At 39.1% G+C, this 19,998-nt stretch overlaps 1 protein-coding gene across 1 annotated transcript; it reads right to left on the bottom strand.

The window, feature by feature from the left end:
• Window positions 1–151: 151 nt before the first annotated feature.
• On the bottom strand, window positions 152–18,601 carry wu:fb13g09 (ATP-binding cassette sub-family C member 5). The gene is made up of 29 exons (XM_033973640.2): window positions 18,371–18,601; window positions 16,732–16,920; window positions 16,067–16,222; window positions 13,854–14,001; window positions 13,152–13,385; window positions 12,459–12,632; window positions 12,119–12,266; window positions 10,373–10,521; window positions 10,158–10,265; window positions 8,821–9,177; window positions 8,661–8,732; window positions 8,459–8,583; window positions 8,315–8,387; window positions 8,028–8,231; window positions 7,804–7,929; window positions 7,397–7,508; window positions 7,139–7,323; window positions 6,290–6,436; window positions 4,726–4,855; window positions 4,280–4,433; window positions 3,422–3,550; window positions 3,047–3,233; window positions 2,884–2,973; window positions 2,520–2,712; window positions 2,283–2,442; window positions 2,102–2,180; window positions 1,912–2,025; window positions 1,553–1,717; window positions 152–1,233 (listed from the first exon to the last, which is right to left on the bottom strand). Exons 2-29 carry the CDS (start codon window positions 16,908–16,910, stop codon window positions 1,141–1,143), a joined length of 4,191 nt encoding a protein of 1,396 aa, XP_033829531.1. The 5' UTR covers window positions 16,911–16,920; window positions 18,371–18,601; the 3' UTR covers window positions 152–1,140.
• Window positions 18,602–19,998: the final 1,397 nt, after the last annotated feature.

Below are 19,998 nucleotides of genomic sequence, written 5' to 3'. Positions count from 1 at the left end.
TGTAGAAGAGAATGCTGATTGTATTTCCATTCTATGCCTGAAGATGGCAGTAAAAAATAACAGTGTTTTTTTATTGGTTACATTACTTTGAGATTATGTTTTTACTGTATATATCAATTTCAAGTTAAATAAACGAGAGCCAACATGTATAAAAAAATATTTTATTGAAAACAAGACTTTAAAAATGAAGCCTTTAAAAACATCACGAGTAAACAAGTATACATGTCAAAGGCCATAGTAATCATCAATACAATAAAAATATTGCACTGCATTATTAAGCATATGCTTGATTATAAAGGCAGACAACATTTGAAGACATCACCCTCCATTCTTTACCCTTGTCACAAAAGGTTAAGTACCTCAATATTTGTATTGATACCCACATGTGCATAATTTAAACATCAGCATTTGGATTTGACAGTAGAGAAGTAGACAAATGGTGCACTACATGTATAAAATATATGTATGGCTATTTCCATTACATGACCTGGAATTTTTAGACACATATAACGTGCAAAATACAATGTTAATTGTGAACCAAAAATAGATATTATACACATCAACACAGTGATGAATGAAATACACTGCATTTAGCAATGTTTCACTCAAATCTTAAATAAATGATACTGAATTATCCAGTAGTATAGCGTACCTATAATCTCATATTTTACTATAGACCTGTTAATATGATCAACAAAAAATATGAAGGTAATGATTGTACTAAGCTTTCATCACAGTGAATTTCAGCACTATATTTTAGCATTCTTATATAAATAAAATACAATGTATTGTATGTATTGTATTGTCTATTGGAGGAAAACAAAAGGATGGGCCAAAATACATTGCCATCTATTATTTGATAAAAAGAAGCATTGTTATTGCTAAGTTTTACTACCCATCTGGCCTTCGATGCTTCATTAACATGGAATCTGTCTTTGGTTTTCAAACTTCATATTGTACTTCATGTTGTACTTCATGTTGTACTTCATGTTGTACTTCATGTTGTACTTCATGTTGTACTTCATGCTGTACTTCATGTCATGTCTTGGGAGAGCAATGTACTCACGATAAGAGGACAGGATCAGTAGTGACTTTGTGCAACATCATTTTTAAAGGTTTTTTATTCTACCACATACAGGACTAGCTGCTTTGATTTTCTGCTGCCTCGATCATGGCTCTAAATCTTGAGTTTTCATCTGCCAGCAAGAAAGCAGGTTTGTCAAACTCCACAATCTATAAAAAAAGAACAAACAATTACTGAATGTGAGCAATATGTTAATATTGAGTTACTGAGATAATTTAAAATGTTTTAAAGTTGCATGTTATATATGTATATATTTGGGTTCCTTAAATGGACACTGGCATTCCAAATGCTATTAATAAATATGTTTCAACTAAGCAAGTATTCTGTCCCTCCTTGCTTTGAGAAGTCCTATGCTAGTAATAGTGGGACCACAACAAATCTCAAACAAGTAAGGGTAGCATATGGGACCTTTCAAATACGTTTTCATAAAACATTTATCTTGATAGTGTTGATGATGCATTGCATTACCTGGCCATTATCCAGTACCATGACCCTGCTGCAGTTCATGACCGTGTTCAGACGATGGGCAATGATAAGAGTGGTGCAACTCCCAGACGCCGAGCGAATAGTCTCCTGAATGAGACGATCGGTTTCTGTGTCAATAGCTGCCGTTGCCTCATCCAAAATAAGAATCTGTAAACATGGAGAATACCACCAAAAGTAAAAATAAATAATTTATCATCAACAAGTTAGTTTAACTATTCCTGGGTGTCTCATAATTAGTATAACTTAAAATAAATAATTATTATAATTAATTCAATAGGGTTTGCTACTGGATTGAATACAAATATGATGATACCTAATTGTCACTGAGTGATAATGAGTACCTTGCTGTTGCGCAGCAGGGCCCTAGCAACACAGAGCAGCTGCCGTTCTCCAACTGAGAAGTTCTCTCCATTTTCTGTTACCTCTGAGAGGAGGGAATGAGGCAACTGATTCACCTTTGGACGGAGAAAACTAAATTAGATTCTTACCAAAATGTAGGATATTCTCTATAATGCAGCAAGTGTCACCCACCATTTCTTTGATATGTGTCTGCTCAAGTGCCTCCCATATTTCAGAATCAGAGTACTGATCCCACGGGTCCAAGTTAGACCTGATAAACAAAAAAGTGTGTGGGTTGATGAAAGTAACTGCCATTCAGTGTTTTTTTCATTGCAGATGTCAGTCATTGCCTACATTTAAAAACTGAGATTACCTGACTGTGCCAATAAAGAGAACAGGCTCCTGAGGAATGATGGCGAGTTTGCTCCTGAGGTCATCCAGTCCAACCTGAGCTATATTGATTCCATCTATGATGATGGAGCCTCCTGTCAGCTCCACAAGCCTGAATAGAGCGACGCCCAGGGAGGACTTTCCTGTAGAAGCAAAAGTAAAGCATTAACTACATTCTATACTGCAGATCAGAGCCAAAGGGGGGAGGGGGGGGCTATACCTGATCCTGTGCGACCCACTATACCAATCGTCTCTTGTGGTAGAATGTTGAAAGACACACTCTTCAGCACCAGAGGCAGGTCATGCCTATAACTCATCTCCACATTCTGGAAGGTGATTTTTCCATGTTGTGGCCAGGAGGGGGCAGGAGCACTCTGCTCTGGACTCTGTCTGGGAGCTTCACTGTCCAAACACTAAGGAAATAAGCAATTGTTAGCAAAAATACTTGCTTCTAATACATACTCCAAGAAAAATCCCTATATACTAACAGACATTTAAATTTTCTGCATTATTAAATCTAAATAAATAAACGTATTATATTATAATCATTATTTCATTCTATTATCCTTCCACACTTCCATTACCTTTATGTAATGGTTGATCCTCTCAACGGATGTAAACCGAGCTTCAGTCTCAGTAACCAATCTCACGGTAAACTGGAACAAGCCTGTTAACTGAAAGCCAAAGGGAACTATGTTAAACCCACTCTAGATTTTATGCCCAACCTTAAGTTATTTGCTTAAAGACCTGCACAGCATAAGACATGGCGAGTCCTGCGTAGGCTGGAGGTATTTGGTTTCGCATGAGAACAATGAGAAGCGCTACACTAGAGATGAGAAAGATGCTGATCAAGTCCAGGCGCACAGCTAGCCATCGCATTGCACAGCTGAAGAGGTAGTTGGAGGCCTGGTTGGTATCCAATAATTCTTGATATCTGAAAAGAAAAAAAAATATTTTTCCCCAGAGAAATAAGCAAACAAAACTATAGCCTCTCACTCCCACTGTGATTTGCTAGACTGAGGGTTGGTCTTTTCGCTGCCCTTGAGGTGAACTGTAAAACTATATTGTAAAATATATTGTGAGAATATGTATCAGTGCCTTTAGGGAAAAAAATGAACCCACCTCTGAAGAAAGTCTTGTCCTCTTCCATAGGCATGGATAGTAGACAGTCCCTGTAGACTGCTGGTTATGTGAGATGTGAATGGAGACTGGCTGATGTTTTCTAAGCGCTTAAGCTCACGAATTAGGACTCTGAAAATAATAAAAACATAATTTTAATTTTGACTGAATACAAATTTGTGTAGGTGGAAAGGCATTACAAAAGAGTTATTATATGAGGTTTCATTTGACACTTATGTATGTGCAATATTATGAACACACCCAGACAGATGGGTACTCAGTGGTCTTTAACAAGATAGTGTGAGGTTGGAGAGTGTTTGGGCCAAGATGTGGTTTGAACATTTCTACATTTAGATGCCAAAATCTGCAAATGGTATTTGAGTGTGACATGTTTATGTCCGGGGCATTTTTAATTCGGGATGTAAATACAAGCTGCTTTAAAATAGTGAACAATCTATTATATATCTGTTATGATATCTACAATACCCTACAACTTTATTTATTTAATTTGGAATATTTTTATTTTATAGCAGAGCAAATTACACAATGAGAGCCTACTTGATCAGTGTAATAAAATAGAGCAATAGTCTAGCTATTTCCCCAGACACCTGTGTTCTTTCTCCCTTTGTGGATCATTTTGATTACACAATTTTTTTCTTGCATTCTTGCATAAATAATGACTTAAGCACACAAAACACCTATGTCATAATGTCCTAACATAATTTAGAGCAGAGCCATTAATTCAATTATAGGGTTACAAAAGACCGATAATCACATATATATTTACTTTGTTTCTAAATAGAATTTTATAGATAATAAAAGTTGCAGTCATCTCCAAAATCCAAATCTTGAGAAACTGACCTGCAAACACGGTTCACAATCCAGAGGAAGGCTCCCAGGGGCAGGATGGAGATCAGGAACCAGGGAAAGACTATCCCCACCATTCCCACGCAAAACAGCACTAATGTCAGGTTCTGTAGCACCATTTCAGTTTGCATTGCCAAGCGCACATCCACTGTAAGACATATGGACCATACTAGACTCACCATTTTAAATAATAGCATACAATACATTATAATTAAAACATATTATATAGTTTGTATAACTACTGTACACCATACATATAGATTTGGGCTATTAGACTACAAGCGGAAATCAGCTTGTCAGTCGAACCTAGAGTAAATCACATGGCTAAATGTGCCATGTCAAATCACACTGTACCTTAGCACTATACCAAGTCAGACAGAATTACTTCAAAGACTAAGTTCTCTCTAAAGGGAACACGCTCAAGATGAATCAAAGCTCACCTTCGTCCATGTCTCTGGAGAAGCGGGTCAGGATACGACCTAGAGGCGTTGTATCGAAAAAGTGCATGGGGCTGAGGAGGATCTGCCGAAAAAGCTTGTCGTGGAGTTTGGAGCTTGCTTTCACCGTGCACTGTCAGGCATAAACAACATCAGCCTCAACATGAAAAGCGACATGACATTAAAAACAGAAGAAATAGTACACTATAGAACACATATGTCAAACTCAAGGCCCGGGGGCCAAATGCGGCCCTCCACATCATTTCATGTGGCCCTCGACAGGGTAAACTAAAAGGTATGATGGTCTTAAAATGTAATTTTATCAGGAGATAAGCAGTTACACAACCACATTTTTACATCTAGGCAAATGCATATGCAATATTTGTAACTAGAACAAGTAGCAAATACAGAAACAGTTAATTAACAAGTTAAAAAAGTAGTTAGATATATTTTACATCCGGCCCTTTGAAGGCAGCTATTTTGCTAATTTGGCCCCCGGTGAAAATATGTTTGACACACCTGCTATAGAAGAAATCATAAATAAGTGCCAGTACAATGTAAATAAGGATAAGGATTAATAAATAATACAAAGTAATGAATGTTTGCCATGCTTGATTTTTTATGGATGCAGCACTTAAACACTGACTGAAATTCAGTGTGACAGCAGAGGAAAAAATAAATTCTATTAATGGAATATGCAGCACTCCCCAACAGCTCACAGCTAGAGGTAAGAAACGATTAGCCATGACTGAAAAAAAATCATCTTTTTGAAATGGCACCATAATATGGGGAACCTCGGGGTACCTCTTGAATGCAGTGTCACCATGGGTTAGCTAGAAATAGAGGGCAAACGTCCCAGGAGGCCCTGACCTGTTGCTAAAAGCATGTAAAGCTGTGTGATATGAACTAATGAATATATTCTCCAGGCTCTTTTCATTAACAAGTGACATACACAGTAAATGAAAGCAGTGTTTCACACATTATTTGCAAGTACCACCTCGAAAACTTTTTCTCTCACTAGAGGTGCTTTTCTATCCCCCATTGAGGCAAGGGTTGTGTCCCCTCAGGAGGGAGCCCAAAACAAGCTCACATATCCATTACTCAAGCTTCAAGACCTTTAGCTCAAAAGCAGATTAAATGTTACATCTTTAAATTAAAGAGGTTTAAATTTCAGACAAAGGCCTGTGAAAGGCCTGTAAAACCAACAAAAGTGCACTTACATTACATAGGTTTTTTCTCCATTTTCATTTTTTAATTAGTGCTTTATGCAGCATTTTTCATTATAAACCATATACTTGATATTCAAATTTTGCATTTATTCGAAACAATATTTACAACATTATTCATATTTTCATACATTACCCTCTACTCTACATACTGCTCTACACTTTACCCATAAATTCAAATGTCAATTAGAAAATTCAGTGGTTTTATTCACATTGTTCACTTGGCATACTGCTGTTAATCATAAGGATATAAAGGCACTCATTGGCAATTGCATAACAATAATGTAGCAGACTGTAGCACAGATTAAGAAGCACTGATATAACTTTGTCACACAACTTACCTTTACAAAGACCAGGCCTCTTATAGTTTTCAGAGTCACCACAGCGCCCATGGATATAATATAGATGTTGGAATAAAACTGGATGTGAGGGTTTAGGCTCATGCTGTTGCTCGCCATAGTTTCATTTGTGAAGATTAATGTCGTGTTCTGAGGGCAGATGGGGCAACAAATTACTAAGCCATAAAAACTTGAGGATTAAATTAAAATAAATTAAAAAAATGCTTGATAAACAGGAAGACCATGCATGCTAGCAATCTCAGCTATGTTCCTTAAAAAGAGCAACCACCTGCTTAGAGGAACATCTGTTTCTTGCCCGCCTGCGTGTTTTTAATCAAGTTTACTGTAGAGGAGAGATAGGTAGTATAGCCAAAAATAGTACTCATTAACCAAGAGTACCGTAAATTCAAAGTACCTGTAATCTTATTCAAGTATAAGTACGAAGTAATGGTCCAAGAAATTACTGAAAAACCTATTTGGGTAAACTACTACTCAAGTAAAAGTAACTACTTGAAGAAAAATATTCAACAATTAACTAAATCAGGTAGGTTCAAACGTTAGACTGCTACAATGAGAGGGAAAAAAACGCATTTGACAAAACAGTGCAAGAAACAAAATATTTTCAAATAATTTATTACTTTTACTTCAATAAAACTGTTACTCAAGTAGAACTAAAATTGCTGCTTGAAAAGTAAAGTTCATTTTTTTTCAAAAGTAGGGTAAATGTAATTGAGTAAATTGTACATACTCAATTTGAGTAAATTGAGTACTACCCACCACAGAAAGCAATTTTTTTGGGGGAGGTAAACAACAGGATACACATAAAAAAAGATCACAAGGCTCACCACTCACCCCACTGCCCTGTCTGATCCAATAGCTCAGCCACCAGTTGCTAAAGGCTATGCTGCCGGTGGTGGACAAGAAGAGGAGGATGTTGATGATGAAGATCAGTGGACCACCTGCTGCCTTTATGTAGGAGCCATACACGGACCAGGCAACACCACCACGCCCTTTCTCCTCAGCTTTCATCAATTGTACTAAAACAAATATACAAAACAGGCATTCGCAATTGCATTTGCTTTCAAAATTGTCCATAAAAATGGTTTGTACCTTGTTTGCAGTCACCTTTCTTTGGTTTGACCTTGATAACATCCAGACAGGTTTGTGGCTTTTCTGCACCTGTTTTTTGCCCTTTGATTTTCAATTTGGCTTTTACAGTATTCTAGGAAACAAAAGAATGTACTTAAAACATGACTCTGCAGGTATAATACACAGTGAATCACTTCAACACTGACCCTGAGAGTTATTTAAATAGCCTTATTGGTGACAGGGTTTTTAGTTGTTCTCAACAGTAAATCAATGCACACATAAATAATGAAGGACCTGGTAGTGTTAGCATTTCCTAGCCACTGGGTCTACATTCTCATGAATAATTCATCAGTACTGTACAATGTATTGTGTAATCTAGCCAGAGATGCCTGACTCTGGCCAGTGGCATTTGGTGCCTCTGGGCTTACCTCCTGTTGCATGCTGTTGAATAGTATGGCATAGTCACGGCCCTTCTCCATTAGCTGTGCATGGGTGCCATGCTCCACAATCTGCCCATTATTCATGAGAATTATATCATCACAATCGGGCAAATACTGAAAATGTTGAAGATTACAAATTAAAATGTGGTTCCATTAGAATATTTGTCAGACTGTTTTTCTTTAAGAAATACACACACAGTCCAAACACTCACCTGCAGCTGGTGGGTAACAAAGAGCACAGTTTTGCCCTTGGCAGCTCCTCTAATGGCTTTATGAAAGACATGTGAACCCACACACGCATCCACTGCACTCAGAGGGTCATCCAGGAGAAGAATGGAACGGTCACTGTACAGGGCCCGAGCCAGGCTCACTCTCTGACGCTGCCCTCCGCTCAGGTTAGCTCCTCTCTCTCCAATCTAAAAACAATCAACATACCATCATATGACTTGTATTTTGGCAAAAACATAATTATAAAGCACAGAATTGTAAGATGCTCTACCTCTGTCATATCTCCATATGGTAGTTCTGCCAAATCAGGGAGGAGGCAGCAGGCCTCAAGGACAGAGTTATATCTTTGGAAAAACCAAATGTTTATTTATGTTATTTCTCTCCCTACTTAATCAGAATAAATTGTTTAACTTACCTGTGTGGTTCAAACTCATTCCCAAACAAGATGTTCTCTTTTAGTGAGTGGTTTAGAATCCACGCTTGCTGAGACACATAGGCAAACCCACCACTTACGGCTACGTTTCCCTCCAAAAGCGTCATCTAACAAAAATGCAACAACACTTAGAGGGCTTTCAAAGCATGTGTATGAGTAAAACCTAGATAAATTGTTTAGTCACCTGCCCCAGTAGAGCAGTGAGAAGGGAACTCTTTCCGCTGCCAACGCCCCCGCAAATTCCAACCAGTGAACCCTACAGAATAGGAAAAAAACACTCAATTAAAGTAGGACAAGCATATCTCTAAAAAAATCTCTCACAAAAAAAATCCAGGAGTTGTTACCTTCTTGACGCGCAGGTCAATACGATGTAAGGTTTTGTGAAGCGGTGGCCGTATGCTCTGTGTTGAGGATATAGTGCTCTGTGGGCTCTCCTGCTCCATGTTCGTGAGCAGGCTCTGAGCATTGGGGCTGTCTTTGGTCCCTTTACTGTCCTCTGTGGAGATGTACAGGCTAAGCTTCTCGCGCCGCAGTACACGTCTCATGCCACGTCCCTTTGTTTGCTTGGACGGAGGGTTAGGTTTCACCACTGGTGAGCTGGCCTTTTCCCATGCCAGCGTAGCTCCTTGGAATTCTACTGCATTGCTAGGGTCATCCATTTTTACTTGTATGACTTGCCGATCCTCCATCATGAACAATCTCTGTAACGGAACGCATCAAAATACAAAATAATTATGCACAATATAATTTGGTAAAGCAAGTCTGTCATATAGTAGTAAGAAGTATTAAAATCACTATGGCATTTTCAAGGCATTGCGTTCTTTGGCATTAACATTGAGGTGAGTCTGTGGTGTTTTTAGTCAGCAAACAAAGCGTTATAGAGATACATAAGTCAAAACAATACTAAAAGTAAAGAAAAGGACCATGGAACAACTCAATTAACAGCTGAGTATATTTTGCCAGTTTGTCAGTAGTGAATACTAACTCAAGCAATTACTTAATTAAGTGGTAAGCATCCCTAAAATGTTTGGTTTACTATCTTTGGTTTACTTACTAAGTGTGACAATCCAGAGTTCCAAGAGCTCTTTACCAGCCTTATGCTCTACTTGACACAACCCTTTTGTCCAAAATCTGAACAGGCTTTTGGTTGCATGGGGAAAAATATATTCCCACCTATAGTCGAAATTCTAATGGCAATGGCAAAATACATTTTTATTTACTACATTACAGACAAATGTTCGCTTATGCAACTTTTGCGGAGTCTACAGAAACATTTGTTATGAACATGTGATTTTTACCATCTAACTGAAATCGTCAAAAATGTGACCTGGGTATATCTCTTTGTGCACCCCATATAATGGCGATTACGTAATAATTATTTTCATCAGACAGGAGTGTACGTGAACCTTCTTTACTGTGGCCTACTTCAGACACATATAATGCTGGTAAACAAACGCTCCTCTCTGGTGAAAATAACTATTACTTTACATTTTAAGAAATAACCTTTACCCTCATATGATGTATAAAACACAGGAAGTGGTATCTCAGAATATTTAAACTTTACATTTGAATTAAAATAATTTTTCATTCACTCTGTAGCCACAGCTGCATCTGCCCTCTGACCCTAACTAATCATTCACACACACACACACACACACACACACAAGTTCACATTTCTTACCTGAAATCTTTTCACAGCGACAGCGCCTTCTGATAAAGCTCTGACAGCTAATGGAGTGACTTTCAACGCAAACGTCATAGAGTTAAAAACAGCGACCACGGTGAAGGCCTAAAACATGGAAATGTGTCCAGTTCAATGTGAATAATTTGGTTCTTTATATAGATTTAAGTAACAATATGGTATTGTTTTAATATAAAGTACAGTATGTTAAATACCTCGGCTGCAGTTAAATCGTAGCCCAGTGCCATGTGAAGGGTAAAAGTGCATACACTGGCTATGACCACCACAATGGGAGCCACTCCTACTGTGAGACTCTGGACAATGCCAGCTCTCTCCAATATGGACCTCTCCTCAGACCTAACCTCTGTAAAGCACATAAGGAGAAAATCAGCATTCATTACACACCACACAAGACTAGATCGTCTGACCGAAATAGATAGGACTGTAGTAAACATGGGCCTCATGTCCATATAGGGACTTCGGATGCTGCTGAATTCTGATAAGTCAAGCACCCAAAATAACCCCTCCCCTTCTCCCATTTGTATCTCTATTATGCACCATTGTGCAAAACATTAACCAGTTGAGTTCAGAGAATGCATAGACTAGAACAGCTCTTCTCTTCTGTATTTTACCCTGTGATTATGTTAGCTACTTTGCTACTTGTTCTTTTAGATATAACATCAACGTTAGATGCCCTTAGAAACAGCACAGATCATTTAGTGTAATGAAATGAGAATGAGGGTGTAATTGTTAGAGCTAATTGTCAATGAAGCTCAGTAACAATAAATTTTGATTATGAGAGGTAATCACGGGACAGGGGGCAAATGATGCCCACCTGGCTAATCTGAGGTGTAATGACAAAGAGAAAATTATCCTTATCCACCACATGGTAGGCACACAAGAAATGGTCATCTTTTAGTAATCAGTACAACAGTCGCAGTGGTAAGGGGGTTTCCAGAGGAAAGTAGGTAAGGAGGACCAAACATCTGGCAAATTAACCTTGAGTCAAGAGAGTAAAGCAGGCTGTGATTGGAAGGGAGGGGCTGTCTTTGAGAGCTAATGAAAATGGATTTTGGGTTATCTCACCTTTATAAGCGAGAGGAAAAGTCTAATCTCATGTCTCTTTTTATCAGTTCACACAATTATGAGAATTTATGCTAATCAATCTTTTATTGTGGGGAATCACATTGTATTTTTTTTTTATTCTTTATTTTTTATATTTTAAGTGACATGAAAAAAAAGACAATTTAGGATAGAACATGTGGGGTGTGCCTTTGATACATATACATGAATAGTCACTACTAATTGCAAGTAAAAAATTAATTAAAATAAAAGGTCAAACAAACTTACAGTTTGATAAATTCAGCCCACCATTCCCATTTGTTCTTAAATTTGTCTTGTTGCAATCTGATACTAAAAGTAATTCTCTCCATCTAATAAATATCATAGATGTTGATATGTGTGGTTTAATCCTAGTTATAGCTTTCCTAGCAGCTGCACTCAAAAACATTTTTACCCATCAGGAAACCCAGATACACTGTTTCAAGTCACAAATGGTATGCCAAAACAGAACACAGTTTTTAATGATTTGTGAATTTCCCTCTAAATTGGAACAATATGAGGACATTCCCAAAATAAATATCAATGTTTTGCATCCAGTCCTCCACATTGCATAATTATGTATTGTCTCTGAAATCATATTGTATATCAATAGGTGTTACACCTAGAAGTACTTACAATGTTAAATAAGTGATTTTATGATTAAAATGGACCAGTTGCTCTATATCAGAATCTTTATGGCAGGAGATTTTTGTTTGGCACAATTATGCAAATCTTATTTAAATAGTCACTGTGTCCTAGCACCAAACCAAAAGCACTTCTGGCAATTCCTGTTAGTTAGCTATGATGCCCTCCACTGTCCTCTGTAAACATGCAAATGTAACTTTTGCAGTTCCACTCACTGTGAACATTTTGAGCAAAGGCATCTTCCCAACAGTACATCTTGATGAACTTCATGCAGCCTAAAATCTCGTTCATCAGCCTTACGCGGCGGTCAGTCACTGTCACACACTTCCTTCGGAAGTATGCTGTTAGCCTTGATGCTAGCATCTGTGCAGACAAGAACAAAGGAGTTAAGAGGAACTGAAAGCCAACGCAATTATATTAGCTGTTCTACAGGTCTGTGCAGAGGGCAACCAATACTTTAAATTACTTTGAATGCCAAAAAATGCTCACTAACATGTGAAAATGCAGTAGTTTACTACAAAAAATACATCTACAGTAGTTGCATTTGTATTGTACCATGGCTGGGTAGAAAATGATGAATATGGCAGATCCCAAAAGAGCAGTGGGTCCTAGGAAGTATGCAGTATAGGACAGACCCAGAAGCCCCACCAGAGGCCCTCCAGCCAGCAGGCAACCCACCGACACTGCTTCATATAGCCTTTGGCCATCACTGGAGCACATATTGATCAGCTATGGAGGGAGAAAGAGAGAGGTTTCAGTTTTACATATTTATAACTTCTTTGTCGGGATTTCTGTCAACTATGTTACAGATACAGACAGAGTGTGACCGTAAAATTATATCTAGAGCAATCATTTGTATATGGCCTGGCAGACACATTTTCTGTTAATGTATATTAAAGCGCCCATTTTATGTCTTTTTAGGAGAAAAGAGCAGGATTTTTAACAGTCAGGAATTAAGAACGCTGAAATGGCTATTTAACAGTATTTGAAATTATCATGGCTACTAATATAAACAGATAGATATTTTGTAGTAATCATATGAAGGCATATACATTTTTGTGTTGCACTTCTTGGTTCAAGTATTTGGGTACAGCAATGAAACAGACAATGAAATTCTCTAAAACGGATTGACCTCAGCCCACAGGATTACTCAAGTGTGTGAATTAAATAAAACTTGTAGGCTTTGAAACCTGACCAAAGGCTTCAAAAAAATAAATAAGGCTAGCTCAGGGCAATTAAAACTCCTACCTCTCCAGGACTGATCTCTTTTGTGCTTCGCAGAGTGAGGATCTTCTGAAAGGCAAAGGTTAGGGCAGCCCCTCGGAGACGTGCTGCAGTGCGGTAGTTGACGGCCCACATGAGAGCTACAGACCAGGAGCGGGTAAGCTCCATGAGGAAGATCCCGGCCACCAGGGACAGGCCAAATGTTATGTCATTCTCTGTGCTCTGGCAATACTCCAGCAGAGCCCGGATCAGGAGAGCCTGCGGGGAGCAAGCAGAGATAGGATATAAAAAACTCTATAAAGGCTCAACAAAACCAGGATAAAAGGTGCACAGAGGGAGTACTTCAGAAGTAGACGAATTGTGTCTTTATATAAAGTTCAACTTTCATACTTTCAGAGCCTAAATTTATCTTGGCCAGGAATAAATAACTCAACTATGCAAATTTATAATATGGCAAAGCAGAAACTGGTAAGCTCATTGAAAGGCATGACTAAGTTATTATTGTGTGACAGCTAAGTCCAGATAATGCTATTAGTGGAGTGTGATAGTTGGTACGCAGTGTACCTATAACAGGGATTTGGCATAAACTGATTAGATCACAAGCAACCACAAACAAGGTGCAGAGAACCAACTTTTGTACAGTACACACGTTTTAAAGGTGATATCAGTGTCACATTTGAGTTTTAATCCAAATGAGTTCTGTATAATAATGAAAGTAGTACTTACAGGTCCTGCAAAGCCCGCCACCATCGTTAGGAGTAAGGAAAATATGGCCACTAGCATACGAGTTCTGCAGAACCGCCAGAACACTCTGGTCAGGGATGCCCCCTCACGCCCTTTTCTTTTGAGTTCATCATGCCACAAGGATTCAAGCCTGAAATAACATTTATTTTAAAAATTACCAAAAAAGTTTACATTTACAAAGTTTACAAAAATGTGCATAAATGAAAGACGATGATTATACATTGGGTATTTAAAAGAAAACAAATAAAAATTACTATAAACATAAAATTGTTTCTAAACATTAATAATCATTAACAGCTAGAGCATAAAAGAAGAAACGAAATTCAGTTGGCCTTTACAGTAACTAAACAATATATGCAGTACATTAAAATTAAAAGATTAATGCCTCATAGAATGTGACTCCATAAGGCGACTGCACTCATTATTGACTTATACAGACAGATATATCAACCACAGAGAAATGGGAGTGTACCAGTTTAAATTTAATGCATGAGATGCCAGAATAAAATTGAAATGTGTTATAAATGTGTGCCAAAAAATGGTTAAATCTGTAAATTTGAACACATATGGTAAAGTTCCATCTTTGTTCAGTTACAGAGTGCCACTCATGAATAATTCTAAAAAAACAAGGATATGTGGTCCAGAGACCAAAAAACAGAAAACCACAACATCAACAAAACTAAAGTAAAGCTTTTCCACATAAAGGTTCTTTTTAACAGACCAGTGTGTTGTTGACACATGCCTTGACATCTTTCAGATGCCTTACATCTTTTTCTTCAGAAGGGTCACGTGACCTTTCTGAATAAGTTAAAAGTTAAAAATAATTTTTATTTATAAATAATATTGGAAGACCGAAATGAACCTCTTTGAAGTAAACTAAAAGCTTAAGTTGGCCAGATGGCAGGGGATATTGTGTGTGCTGCCCAGGACATTGCATTCAAAGTTTGCACCTCAATGAGCACCATCAAGTGTCAACTCTCCCAGGGTGCAACACACTTTGGTTTTTCCATCGTCTATGCGTTGCATCAGCATTGCATAACTGTTCTCACTAAGTAGACACCAACTAAAGTCCTCTTTACTAATGCACTTCAGTAGCTCTCATCCAAACTATTGGCCACCAGTGTCACTGCAATAGTCTTTCCTCTCATGTTTGCATTTGCACTGCCTTTTTACACAGAGCACAAAGAAGCAACCTCTGGGCCCCGTTCCACAGCCTTTAAACAGAGCAGGGTATCGACACCCATTGGGTCCTGTCAATGACAGCTAATGAGTGTGAGAGGGAGACAGTACACAGGGTAATGACATAACCACCCTGGCACTTACTAGTAATGTAATCTATAATCCCCACTATTCTTAGTAACTCCCATCTCGTCTCTGCAGCATCGCTCCTGCATGGTAAAAGATACCACATGTTCAAGCTTTGCACAAAACAAATGGACACAAAGTGAATACAAAAAGAGCAGCACTTAGTCTTATCAGCACCATAATTCCACCATACAGTTTACATATTAATTCTTAGTACATATCATATTATATATTACACATTAAATACCTACATATTAATACCTATTATGCAATGATTTTTTTCATGTTGCCTTTTCTATTATTTTCCCACAAATGTGAAAGGTAACAAAGGGAAATCAGCTTTCTAAAGTTCCCTAATGGTTCTTGGTGAAGAAACAACAGAGCATTAAGAGGCAACAAAGCAAACATTTTAAGCAGCACATTTAACCTCGCTGTGTAAATAATCCAACTAATCCAACTAACCACCAGTGTATGAAAGTATTGTATATACAATGGAGCAATTCAGAAAACAGACAGAATACAACATACTCACAATGACTAATCATAATCCACTGTCATATTTACTTTAGTTTATCAAAAAAGTGTTGTGGAGTCAATTCCTGACTCCGGTAGTTTGCTGAATGTCTCTCCCCACTGTTCTCCCTTTTCCCTCCCCTCTTCTGTCCAATAAATCCTAGAATAAAACCTAAAAATCCAATTACTTAAAAAGATTTCTCAACTATAAAAATCTGTTGTATTCTACCTTGGGTCACACCTTTGCTCCAAATGGGCCCCTTTTCATGTCACGTCTCAGCCAGACGTGTGTTTACTGGGAATACTGTGTGGCACCATCTTACCAGAACAGTCACTTTGATCTGGTAAACCTCAGGCGTGCCACAGTACTACCTCACCTTTGACTGTTTATTTCAGAGGCTTCGTGGCAAGACAGACCCCACACGTCATCCACAGACAGGCTGGACATCCTGTAGGCCTTCAGGACCAGTGGAGACACCCAGTGCAGAGTCATGAAGGAGAAGAGACCAGCATTGTCAACTGGGTGTTGGTGCCTAGAATAGACCAAGACATGAAAATAGGTGAGAGGCTCACACAGGTGTCATGTTGAGTATACATGGGGAGCTGACACCAGAGCAGCTGTTTGTTTTGTAAGTTGGATCTTTCGTGCAATGTTTGAACAAACATTTGCATGACCTTTCCAAAATATGAAAGAGCCATGAGAAAAAGGCTCCATGGCAGTTTATCAAATCTTATACTATTGTGCCAAGTGAGAAGAAGTAGCAGGTCCGTGGGCCTTCTCAGCTTTTCTCTAGAGAGTAATGTATTAACATGCTATTGGTGGAGTTTTGCTTAAATGTAAATAACAAGGAACCACACGTAGTAAAAAAATCTTTTAGATGATAAATCAGAAAAAGAAAACTAGAAAAAAAATCTACAGAAATCTAAATATTCACTCAACAAATCTAAATATTCACCCAACTCTAGCTGGAGAGGTATTTGTTACAGAAGGCTTAATAAAATAAAAGTACATCAAAAAAAGTAAGTATACATAGGTCTTTACTTGTGTGTTATCCTGAAAGGCTTCAGAAGCTGTAGGCTGTGACGGTAGCGCCCTCTCCTCTTTGGCCCTCTTTCTGCCAATGTCTCTATGTCCTCCTCTTCAGACTCCAGCGGAGGGTGTAGAGAGGACAGGGCCAGGCCCTCCGCCTGCCCTGCAGCTTCCAAAGCATCAGGAAACATGGCAGACCCTCTGCAAATTAAATTAAAAAAGCAAATTCATTTAATTGCTGTGTCAAAGGCCTATATAGCATTCTTAGCATTCTTTCTTGTAAGTGTATTTGGCTGTTGAATAAAAGTTTGCACACCTGGAAAAACAAGCTGATATATAATTATATTCATTATCTTCTTCAATAGAAGTCAGATTGATTCCCATTGGGAAATGACTTATCGTTGGCCCTATCTTCATGTTTTCACATGACCTATGAGATGCAGTATGCAATTTTGTTGGATCACCTTTTTGAGCTCAGACCTGAGCTCACCTTTGTCAGAGTGATGTTCTCCTGTAGTGGAACACTGCTTATCTATTTAAAGGTGTCCTGACGAGTTACGACAACAGCTCAGACATCTGAGCCTGTACATCCACACACAGGACTGATCCTTGTATGGTGTGAACTCCAAGGTCAGCAAAGTACCGTAACTGTCCCAGAATGTGGTCACTCAGTGAGGAGCTATAGCACAGACCCAGGAGGCAGACTCAGATAACACAGCTCATGAAAGGTTACACCAGATCAAAAAGAAGACTGTGCAAAAATGTGATGCAAACCAAAGTGTGAGGTTGAGAAACTCCCTGATGTGCAGTTTGTGGTCACTTCTGCAGCCTATGGGAAAACTATCACGTGAAGTTTGTCATACGACTGCAAGGGTTTCTGAGACGGATTTAACCTCAGACTGTGTGGTATTTGCCAGCTCAGGCATGTCCAAAGTATGGCCGGGAGGGCAAATGCTGACAATTGTTTCTTGGCTATCAGGCATCTAGGTCGATTGGCCTAAACTGCAACATATTGAAAACTGACCTTAATATAGTTAATATTGAATATTTAGTGTACCCTTTTCCAAATCAGAGCATGAATAAAGATCTGGTGGCTCAGTGCACCAGTCTATGGCCATTATCGGCCCACCACTTCATCTGTGTTTTGATATGTGGCCCTTGATGAAAAAAGTTTAAAGGCAGAGGTTGAATTGTAATACAATATAACATGATCTTTATTACTGAGAAGTAAAATATGAAATGAAACTCATACAGATTTTTGGTTGAAGCATTAACTGATTATAAAGATACAGAGACGTTTACAGAAGAAGGAGTAAGTAAACACAAGTAAATGTCAAATCATACTGTTACTTTAGGTAACTGTGCCCAGATAACAGATGACCAGAGTTATAAGAGGAAGATTAACACTACATAGGTTATTCAAAGTATTTTAATAGGCGACAAGTAAACCTAACGGACGAAATAATAAATAAATTGTCATAGGCCTATTTGTGTAACGTTAGAGAACCTAAGCTATTACTAGTGTTTGGTGAGGTCATATAACGGCACAGATAAGGCCCCTACCTCTCACAAACAACTCAGTTTGACCGATGATTAACGTTAGCCATAACTCCTCATAAAGCTAAGTAATTGTTTCGTAACAGTCACTTACATTCAGTCGGCCTTGTCCGGGTCACCTTAGCAGCAGAGCTTTTGTTGGTGAACAGCACATAAAGAAGAAGATAAACATGAGACATTTCAGTGGCTTTCGGCTTCAAACCCAAAGCCGTATGGTTAGAGAGGACGTACACATCTTCTGCGGAGACGATCAGGAACAAAAACACTAGCCATGGTCCAGTTGAGTCCTCACGTGGATGATGTGCGTGCCGCTCCTCTCAGCAGCGAATGAGCGCAGCTCCGCAGCCCTTCAGGGAGAGGGATTCCCGACACCGTGCTGACGTCACGCCGGCTCCACCAACCACCGGCCTGGATCCGCCGTCACCGTGGCAACCAGCACCGTTAGGAGGAAGTAAAGGGGGGAGGAGCGTAAACACGTGGGGAAGCTGGCAGTGCGCCTCCATTGGCCAGTCTGAGTGCCCCCCCTTCCGCCGATGATGTGATGAGAGATAAGAACGCCCATAGAGGAAAAACACTGGCGGTGTGATGCGTTTGGATGAAAAGAAGCACACTGCATTTCCCGTGACAGCCTGCGGATAAGTGAGTCTGCTCTTGGGTTTACACTAAGCTCCCAGGATTCATTTAACCATCACATTTTTCACCAAGAATAAAACATGCCATCATGATGTTTACTCACTTTATTTTAATTTGTCACAGAAATATATTTTATGATGGCTCTCTGGAGGAACAAATGTATGGAGCAGAACCTAATAAAACCTATGAGAATTAAAAAATAAAGATCTTAATAAACAGACTTGAATAATTCAACATACAATTAGTTAATTTATGTTAATCAATTAGTTAGTGCCAAGTATTTAGTGTAGTTACGCAGAATGGTTGGTTGTAGCCTATGTAACATATAAAGAACATAATGTGTTGTTATCATGTTTATGTACTGCATTTGTTATTGGTCAGTTTAACAGTGATATGATTAGACACTGGAGGTGGATAGGAAAAAATCTTACATTTCAAGATATTAATTTCAACCTTCTTATGTAATAAATGTTATTAAAAAAATAGTATTGCAAAAATAAACTATTTTATCGGCCAAGTGTGCCGCAGCTCGTGCGGTTGCAGAGGCAAAAACTCGGGGTTGGGAGGAGTTCAGGGAGGCCATGGAGGAGGACTATCGGACGGCCTCAAAGAAATTCTGGCAAACCGTCAGACGCCTCAGGAGGGGGAAGCAGTGCTTCACCAACACTGTTTACAGTGCGGGTGGAGAGCTGCTGACCTCGACTGGGGATGTTGTCGGACGGTGGAAGGAATACTTTGAGGATCTCCTCAATCCCCCCGTCACGTCTTCCGAGGAGGAAGCAGAGACTGGGGACCTGGAGGCGGACTCGTCTATCACCCTGGCTGAAGTCACCGAGGTGGTTAGCAAGCTCCTCGGTGGCAAGGCTCCAGGGGTGGACGAGATCCGTCCTGAGTACCTCAAGGCTCTGGATGTTGTGGGAATGTCTTGGCTGACACGTCTCTGCAACATCGCGTGGCGGTCGGGGACAGTACCACTGGAATGGCAGACCGGGGTGGTGGTCCCTCTGTATAAGAAGGGGGACCGGAGGATGTGTTCCAATTACAGGGGAATCACACTCCTCAGCCTTCCCGGTAAGGTCTACTCCAGGG

Source organism: Periophthalmus magnuspinnatus, chromosome 10 (genome assembly GCF_009829125.3).
Source record: "Periophthalmus magnuspinnatus isolate fPerMag1 chromosome 10, fPerMag1.2.pri, whole genome shotgun sequence".
In the NCBI taxonomy this organism is placed as follows: Eukaryota; Metazoa; Chordata; class Actinopteri; order Gobiiformes; family Gobiidae; genus Periophthalmus; species Periophthalmus magnuspinnatus.
This window is presented reverse-complemented; position numbering and strand designations above follow the sequence as displayed.

Excerpts from the sequence above, each read along its gene's own strand:
- wu:fb13g09 (XM_033973640.2), bottom strand. The coding sequence starts at position 16,910 with ATGTTTCCTGATGCTTTGGAAGCTGCAGGGCAGGCGGAGGGCCTGGCC. Across the intron at positions 10,522-12,118 it reads CTTTGCTCAAAATGTTCACA|AGGTTAGGTCTGAGGAGAGG; the intron begins GTGAGTGGAACT and ends TGTGCTTTACAG. Across the intron at positions 1,718-1,911 it reads CCCTGCTGCGCAACAGCAAG|ATTCTTATTTTGGATGAGGC; the intron begins GTACTCATTATC and ends CCATGTTTACAG.